The following is an 8,622-nucleotide window of genomic DNA, read 5'->3' as shown; positions in this document are numbered from 1 at the left end:
TAATGTATTAATATTTATCCATTTAAATCAGTCACTTTGTGAAACTGACCCATCATTCTACTTTTGATTTGCGCTTTGAACAAGAAAAAAGGATTTAAATTTTCTATCCCTCTTTCATGTTCCATCCGTCTTCTGCAATCATATATAATGTTGCAATATTTAAAAACATTTATTAGCAAAACAGTAATAAACTAAGTAAAAACAAAAAAAATAATAATGATTGCCTTTTTTAATATGAGGTGAGATTGTTATCATCGGTTGAGGGGGAAATTGCTAAAAGCTAGGTTATTCAAAAAGCACGCAAAGTTTTCAGAAGAAGAAAAGGACCATATAAATAAACTCCTATAACTAGCAAATAGCTAGACATACGCAAAGAACAACCCCTAGGGATCAAGGATAGGAAAAAGGCTAAAGCGCGCAACCGGAACACAAACAAGATCATGAGCTCTTGGAGCAGTCATTCCTGGCCGTTCATCCATTTTCAAAACTTGATGATGATCATCGTCGTCGTCATTAGTCTTCCCACCAACGACCTTCCAATCAAAGCACTGGACCATACCCGCAAGCAAACCCGGCAACATTTGCAAAGCCAAGTTCATACCTGGGCAAATCCTCCTTCCAGACCCAAATGGCAAAACTTGAAAATGCTGTCCTTTAACATCTATTTTTTGACTCGTTTTCTCTCCATCCCTATTCTCTAAGAATCTTTCGGGACAAAACTCCAATGGGTTTTCCCAATACTTTGCATCCCTACCAATAGCCCAAGCGTTTACAAACAGCATAGTGTTTTTTGGGATCATGTATTTCTCTATCTTACATGCTTCTACACATCTCCTTGTGACCAAAGGCACTGGTGGGTGCAGCCTAAGTGTTTCTTTTATGATTGCATGCATGTATGGAAGATTTGGACCGTCGGATTCTCCAACTATCCGTTTCTTACCAACCACTCGATCGATCTCCTCTCTAGCTTTCTCAAGAACCTTTGGATGGTTGATGATCTCAGCTAGAGCCCATTCTGTTGAAATGCCTGTTGTATCGGTTCCCGCTGTGAAAAAATCCTATAAACAAAGACACAAAACATGCTTCTGAAACACTCTTAATTTGTGACTTCTTATAATTGATTGCCAGTGGAATCTATGTTGATTTCATTAAAAAATAAACATAAAAAAAAATTTAAAAAAAAAAAATTAATGCGGAAAAGTGAACATAGTCATCACATAGAGTTCATTAGTAAGATGTCACATGGGACAAACTAAATTTATACAATATTTATCCTATAATCTGAATCTAGTTGAATATAGTTAGTAATATTACCATAACAAGGGCTTTGATGTGGAGTCTTGTCAGTGTAATCTCAGCATTATCATCCTCCGTGATATCAAGCAAAATGTCAAGAAAATCCTTGACTTCCTCTTCTTCTTGGTCATTGCATGTTTCCTGATCAGCATCTTCCTTCTTCTTTTTTCTAAATTCTTCACGTTCAGCAATAATCTTCTCCAGCAGCGTGTCGAACCGTTTATGTATATCCTCGATTCTCTTCCCAAATCCTTGCAAATCTAACCTCCTGCAGAACCAAATATAATCCGACAGATTGAACTCACCGAAAATCTTCGTCACATCACGTATTACAGTCCTAGCTTCCTCCACTCTTCCTTCCATGCTTGAACACCGCGTTCCGAGAATCATGTGAGCGATTATGCTGTTCGAAAGCTTAGGAAGCTCTTCCGTAAGGTTAACAGCCTCACCGAGCTCAGATTTCTTTGCCAAATATATCAAAAGCCGGCGATTTTCGCGAGCTCGAAGAGAGAGAAAGTTGTTGATAGGACGGCTTCCAAGAAGTTCATTCATGGTTAACTTTTTGATGAACTTCCAGTAAGGTCCATAGGGTGCAAACGCGAGCGACGAGTCGTATGTGAGACGGGATATGGCAATGGAGTAGGCATGAGAGATGAAAGAGAGCTCGTTGGTTTTGAGGAATTGTTTAGCGAGGTCTGGCGTGGAGACGACGATGCATGGAACAGAGCCAAGACGGAATGAGAACAATGGACCGTAACGAAGTGAAAGGTTGTGAAGAGAGCGGTGGATGAGAGGGCCGAGGAGGTGGAAGTGGCCGATAATTGGTAAGGCAAAGGGGGTTGGAGGGAGGTCATCATTATTTGGTTGAAGTAGAATGAATCGAAGAAGCAGGGCTACAAGAAGGAAGAGGGTTAGGAGCTCTACTACCATGGCTTTGTTTAAGAAGAAAATTGGAGTAGGAACAAAATTGTTCGAGGTTTATTCGTTTATAAGGAATATCTTAGTTGCAATGTGATTTATTGAATTATCGTTTCTACCAAATATCTCAAAAATCTCAAATATCTTAAAAATCTTTTTTGGCACTCTTAAACCATTTAAAAACAGGTTCATTATAACACTTCCCTGTTTCTCTTTTATTTTTGAATGGAATTGTCAACATTTGATTTTTTTTTTCTTTTTAATATAAGTAGGTTGGTCTCATAAATATACCAACAACCAACATAGTATTTAATCATTTTTCGGGGTCAACAAGTTTGAACCAATCATGAATTAGCATTTGTTATGGTGATATAAGCATATGGTGATGCACCAGGAAATCGTTTAAGCTTTTAGAGAAATGTTGAAAAATGGTAATTCAACAGTGTGTAGTTCGTAGCTTGCTACTAGTTCAAAAGAACGTGGCAGACTGACCCAATTTGTTGATAACGTGTGACATTTTGTGGGTCAAACACGTGTCATAAGACATGCAATATTAATGTGAATCCAACGTCCAAAATTTAAAATTTTTTTTCTGAAAGGACGAGATCTGACAGGTTCTCAGGATGCAGCTAGACTGCACTGCATGCATGGCTAACAAGTGACAATCTTAGTCTCTGCTGTCCAGAGTATACGTTTGATCTCTTATCTCGTCCGTCGTTTCATTCAGTTTGTAAATTAGACTTAACTTGTTTCTTTTTCTTATTAATGTTCCTTTTTTTTTATTATTGTTTTAATAATTTTGGAGTTTGTATTCAAATTTGAAAACATTGTTGAAGGAAACAATTGCAAACCAGTGAAATGTCGCTGTATGGATTCGACGTTAATGATTGTAAGTGCATGCCAAAAGGGTTCTCAACTTTGTTTTGAAGTTGCGTTTTGGTTTTTGAACCCCTTTTTTTATTTTTTATTTTTATTTTTCAGTGCTTTGGTATTTAAAATTATGTTTTTGGTGCAATATGGTCCTTAAACTATTTGTATACTAATTCTAATTCTTAGTAGTTTTTATGTATACAATGCATGCGAAGCATTTGATGCAGCATGGAGAATCTTGTTGCCTAAAAAAAAATTTTTTTTTTTTTAAAAAGTTAATTAGTAACACAAAAAGTTAAGAGAGTTTGACCTAAAAAATTAAAAAACCAGTTAGAGAAGAAACCCTTTTGTCTATCCCTGGAGTTAGAGGCCTAGATGTTTGCATTCTATTACTAACACTGACAAAAAAGGAATAAAATAATTAAACAGGTGACTGCATTTTACTCCCTTGAGTTATAATATATTTTGCAGTACCCCACCCAAACTGTTAAACCTCTCACATTGTTTCTGAACTATTATTTTCCTATCATTTTAACCACTCACGTAATTTTCTCTAATAAACTGGGCAAAACTAATCATGTACAGCGTCCTAATTTTCTCTAATAAATTGGGCAACACGAATCATATACAGCGTCTAAAAATAAAATAGAATAGTTTCTAAACAAAATTAAATGACTAGTTGACTAGTTTCTAAACAAAATTAAGTGACTTGTGTATGATTAATTTCATAAAATTCATCTTTCGAAATGTATTGGAGTTAATTGCTAGGATAATGATAGTTCATAATGCAAAAATATTATAGTTAAACAGTCTAAAATTTAATATTAAAAACAGAATCAGAGCAAACCAGCAGGACTCAGCCTTGGTCACCTAGAATCTAAAACCTCAGCTTTCTATCAATTGAGCTCGCGTAAGTGTGTCTGTGGCAACTTAGCGTTAGATAATATAGAATTGGAGTGAAGATTTTACAACAAATTTCAACTAGGAAACTGTACGTTTTTCATGGGCCGTGAACAGTTTTGAAATCTGTATTCAATGTGAAAATTATCAACGTCTGAGTCATTTTCATTCGGAAGTGCTCGCTAAGAAAACTAGGCAAAAAATCGAAACTTTTAGCAATAATATTGCCCAACTACGAAAGAATATACAGATAACTAGCACCACCCCCACCCCCATGCTCACCATGACCTATTTCTAAAGAAGCAAATTACCTTGATAATTGCTTTCTTGCCTTACATTTATGACATACTACATCCCTCCATATCTACCTTTTCTTATAGCAAATCCACCTTTTCTTAAAGCCAATCGGCCAATTCAAATCAAATAAGCATGTTATTACCCATAAATCATAAAACTTGCAGCCTTGCCAGAAGCCTGAAAAAGCAGGTTGAAAAAGTATTTAGGCATGATGTTTTCGCTTTGTACTGTAAGTATGTCAGCATAGTGCACAAAAGCAATTTATCTATGTATGCTTCAGCATTAAAAAGTAAAGGTGGCCAAGGGAATACGTACCATAGATGAGTGTTTTATTATGGAAACACTACAGATATTGTTTCCACGATCACGAGAAAGCAGAAGCCTTACATGTGGGATACTCTTCCAAGTCTCTCCAAGAGCTGGCTTAGGAATACCTCCCTCCCCTCCCACCGTGTGATTGGTTACCTTCAACATATGTTCAATTCACTGCATTAGACCAAGGACAACAAAATCACTATTTAACGAAAAGCTTCTCAAATCAAATTCACTTTGTCCAGGAGCATTAGCCAAATCCCACTTCAGTTTTTGAGGTTCAATCAAAAGAAACTAACAACTAGGGACACGCATCTCCTATGGGTTCATAAGGAAAGTTCTTGTACTAGTAGCAACCGTTTTGTGTAAAGAAGAGAACATTTTGATATACTTTTTTATAACAAATTGGAATGAAGGATTAAATCTTAATAACACTACAAACTCTCAATTTCCCGTAAAAGTATATCCCTTGCTGAATAATTAGAAGTCATGAGGTAATAAAATAGTCTATCTTATCTGGAGAGAACAATGTTCAAAATCAAATTATCAAAAATGTTTTAAGAAAGAAACCATTTTCAACATATTGTCTGAGACATTAAGCAAAGGGTAGCTGCAAGGAGTAAAATGATTATAAAAATGCTATCCCCAGTGGAAATTTCCCGTTTCTGTATCTCTAAACAAGTGAGCATGTCTTTAACCTTTTTATGTGTGTCAACCTTGTCTTAGGCTTTTGTAATAGACTGACTGTTTTGCACTAGATCCTTGTTCCTTTTTCTTTTCTATGTAAAATTTATACCTTATCAAAAATAAAAGTTTGGAGTAGATATGGCCCATATGGGATCTTTCCAATTTTTAAGTTATTATATCACTTCTTAGTTGTTAACTATATGATCCTACATATCAAGGGGAACTTCAGGACATACCAAAACATAGCATTGAGCACTCCTAAGTGAAATTGGAAGTATCAGTTAATGAGAAAACAAAATTGAAATGCTGGAATTAGAAATTGTTGATAAAAATTTTTAAAGGGGAATACTCACTAGGATTGCAATATTATGCTCATGTGCTAACTTCTTCAGCAGATATCCAACAGATAGCATCAAAGCATGTCCTGCAATCATTCATAAAAAAGCATATAAACTTTTCATCTTACTCTTAACTTTTTATGATGTCAGATGTTTGAACAAAGAAGCATCTGAAAGTGTAGAATTTTTTGAATCTGGCGAAATGTAATGGAAAAAGAGAGAAAAAAAAAATCAAAAAAAAAAAAAAAAGCAAATACAGTGTCTCCAGAAGACAGTAAAGGGGATACTCTAAAAGAATTTAAAACCATAACAAACTCAGAAATACTGAAGATTTTTCAAATTTCTTTTCAAAAAGAGGTAATGCTTGTAATATGATATATATATATATATATAGATATATACCATGTAAACCACTGCCTCCAAGTATTGGGGTAATAAGTGACGAGATTGAATCAACAATTAGTAACTGCACCTGGTTATCTCCTTTCTGCAGCAGAAAAAATTTAGATCCTTCATAAGGAAAATTTGCACTCAGTTAAAAGAAAACATAAAAAGCAGTCAATATGGACACATAAACTAGACATATTGCCTCATGAAACATGTCAAACCTGAGATCTCAGTTTGAACTCTAGCTGATGTAACACACCGAACATTGCGAAGATGTCAAACACAGAGTGGCATAAGATGTTGCTCATAACATTCTGAAGAATTTTGTGTTTAGCACCCTACATAACTAGGAAGAAGATCAGAATGAGAGATTAAACTAACTCAAACAAAAACATAGACTGTATTTTTCTAGTTTTCTATAACCTGATCAAATGGAAGGTTTGAGACCAAACCAACAAAGCTAGCAACACGTTGGGGTGAGAAAGAGTTGCATGTATCTATGTAAACAACACTTCCCATATGCTTCTTTGCAACACTTGATGCAGCTTGCAGACAGACCTGAACACTACCAAGAACTTGATTATATTGTACAAATACAAATAGTTATCCGTGCAATAAAAATATAAAATCACTCATGGTATCACAGAAATACATACTAACAGATTTGCTTGGAATAATGATCAAAATCAGGCTTAAGCTGTTAAATCATACCCCATTCTTATATGATGACTATGACACCTAGACGTTTAATCATTGTAGTTTTTATTCGATTTGATCTACAAATTATGAAATTTAATTGTAGTTACAAAGAGCAGTTTGTACTTGTGTTTTGCCAGAAGAAGATGGGCCAACAATTTCTGTTAACTGACCCTCGCGTAAGCCACCTCCAAGCAACATATCAATCCTGAAGAAAATATCCCAGAGAACCATTGAATCAAGCATCTTAAAAGCGACCCAAGCAAAAAAGAATTACACAATGTTTGTATTGGAAAATACCCTTCACACCCAGTTGACAATATATGTTTGTTTTGTTTAGCATCTTCCAATAGATCCATACCATTCATCCATGGTTTATGCAGACCATCAACGACAGAAAGAAGCTGGGTAATTCCCTAATTGCCCATAATATACAAAGTTTTAAATTACTAAATAATGTGATAAGGGTAAGACATTGGATTGCAATCTTCGTTGTTAGAGAAATGAGAATGCAAACCTGCTTTAATCTTTCGGAATTAGGCTTCTGTTCTGCAAATCCAGTTAACTTATGGAGGTCGTAGAGTAGGAAATCTTCTACTGCACCCAAAAATTTAAGAAAATAATAATAATAATAATAATAATAATGATAATAGATGAATAAGAAGAATTTATCAAAGGGGAGTGAGGCAAACTCCAGAACAGAGAGGAAAATAAAGAACCTGTGAAAATGCCTAGAGAAACACAAAACATTTGAAAATGGGAGTCTATTGCTGAGAATTCTGGCTCCAGAGACTTCAATGGTGCCATTTCTCTCACTTTATCGTTCCCTCCATCACAACCCAGGAAGGACTTCTATGTGCAGAATAAATCGGCCGGGACTTTTATGGTGCTCCATTTTAGCAGCGCTCCTTTAGACGACGTGGTTTTGAGAAATGATTTTTATTATTATTATTATTATTATTTTTAAGGCATGTCTCTTTTTTAACCATTTCAATGGCTTCTATAAATTGAAATATTAAAATAAAATGACATTTAATTTTTTAAATATATGGAGCCAAATTCACCTTCCATATAAAATTTTTAATAAATTCATTAATTGGTATATGATTTTATATACAAAATTATAATTAAAATTTGATATATTATTTTATAAATATATTTTTTTTAATATATATCAAATTTTGTCACAATTGAAAAGGTAGTAAAGTGCATTTAACTCTATTTTTTGTAATTAAAGTGTTTTTAATTTTACTCAAATTCTTTTTTCACCGTTATTCATGTCTTCTTCTTTTTCTTTATTTTTATTTTTAAATACAAAGTATTGTATTACCTATTTTGTTACTTAATTATGTGTTTTGTTTCTTTAAATAACTCATATTAATTCTTCATTTTGTGATATCTTCTACCTTTTTTTCCCCTTTACTTGGTTTTTTATTTGTTTTCTAACTTATTCATGCATTCTAATTTTCATTATTTTTTTTTTTTGTACCCTTTTGTGTAAAAGAAAAATAAAGAACAAGATAACGAAAGTAAAAAGAAAAGAAAGAAAGAAAGAGTAATGCAACAATGGAACTTAGTTAGAATAAAGAATATAATTGATAAAATCATAATTACATCATAATAACATAAAGACACATTATAAACAAAAATTTTAAAAAAAAAAAAAAAAAGAGTAAGAATTTTTTTATTAAAATGGAAATTGGTGTTTTGTTGCTATATTAAAAAATAAAAAGTGAAGAGAGATAGAGAGAGAAAAACAAATAACTAAAAGACATGCTAGATAAGATAAAATCAATACTTAAAAAAATGTGAAATTAGAAGAAAAAAAAATTGAGCTAGAAATATAAAATGTTATAGTTCGGAAACAAAAATGAGTAAAAATACCAAAACGAAATGGCTGGAGGAATTTAAAAAAAAAAAA

General features: G+C 33.5%; 2 protein-coding genes across 4 annotated transcripts; both read right to left on the bottom strand.

Annotated features, from left to right (window-relative positions):
* Positions 1–211: 211 nt before the first annotated feature.
* LOC107411216 (licodione synthase) lies at positions 212–2,412 on the bottom strand. Its single transcript, XM_016018764.4, has 2 exons — positions 1,315–2,412; positions 212–1,058 (listed from the first exon to the last, which is right to left on the bottom strand). Exons 1-2 carry the CDS (start codon positions 2,224–2,226, stop codon positions 384–386), a joined length of 1,587 nt encoding a protein of 528 aa, XP_015874250.2. The 5' UTR covers positions 2,227–2,412; the 3' UTR covers positions 212–383.
* Positions 2,413–4,003: 1,591 nt separating this feature from the next.
* On the bottom strand, positions 4,004–7,611 carry LOC107411217 (DNA repair protein RAD51 homolog 4). Of its 3 annotated transcripts, none has more exons than XM_048467813.1 (10): positions 7,421–7,609; positions 7,219–7,295; positions 7,002–7,117; positions 6,828–6,909; positions 6,429–6,563; positions 6,227–6,343; positions 6,021–6,105; positions 5,634–5,704; positions 4,597–4,746; positions 4,004–4,458 (listed from the first exon to the last, which is right to left on the bottom strand). In XM_048467813.1, exons 1-10 carry the CDS (start codon positions 7,506–7,508, stop codon positions 4,420–4,422), a joined length of 960 nt encoding a protein of 319 aa, XP_048323770.1. In that variant the 5' UTR covers positions 7,509–7,609; the 3' UTR covers positions 4,004–4,419. The 3 variants fall into 3 exon arrangements, with proteins under 3 accessions (XP_048323770.1, XP_048323769.1, XP_048323771.1); XM_048467812.1 differs by having other exon boundaries at positions 7,219–7,298; positions 7,421–7,607; XM_048467814.2 differs by lacking the exon at positions 4,004–4,458 and having other exon boundaries at positions 4,604–4,767; positions 7,219–7,298; positions 7,421–7,611.
* Between the last annotated feature and the right edge of the window lie 1,011 nt (positions 7,612–8,622).

This window comes from Ziziphus jujuba, chromosome 10, assembly GCF_031755915.1.
Source record: "Ziziphus jujuba cultivar Dongzao chromosome 10, ASM3175591v1".
Taxonomy (NCBI): Eukaryota; Viridiplantae; Streptophyta; class Magnoliopsida; order Rosales; family Rhamnaceae; genus Ziziphus; species Ziziphus jujuba.
This window is presented reverse-complemented; position numbering and strand designations above follow the sequence as displayed.

What these genes read in the sequence shown, in the direction of transcription:
- LOC107411217 (XM_048467812.1), bottom strand. Translation starts at nt 7,508, where the DNA reads ATGGCACCATTGAAGTCTCTGGAGCCAGAATTCTCAGCAATAGACTCC. An exon ending in TTCTCTAGGCATTTTCACAG is followed by an intron (nt 7,299 to 7,420) that starts GTTCTTTATTTT and finishes TTTTGGGTGCAG; the next exon opens with TAGAAGATTTCCTACTCTAC. An exon ending in AGTTCAAACTGAGATCTCAG is followed by an intron (nt 6,106 to 6,226) that starts GTTTGACATGTT and finishes TTTCTGCTGCAG; the next exon opens with AAAGGAGATAACCAGGTGCA.
- LOC107411216 (XM_016018764.4), bottom strand. Translation starts at nt 2,226, where the DNA reads ATGGTAGTAGAGCTCCTAACCCTCTTCCTTCTTGTAGCCCTGCTTCTT. An exon ending in ACATCAAAGCCCTTGTTATG is followed by an intron (nt 1,059 to 1,314) that starts GTAATATTACTA and finishes CTTTGTTTATAG; the next exon opens with GATTTTTTCACAGCGGGAAC.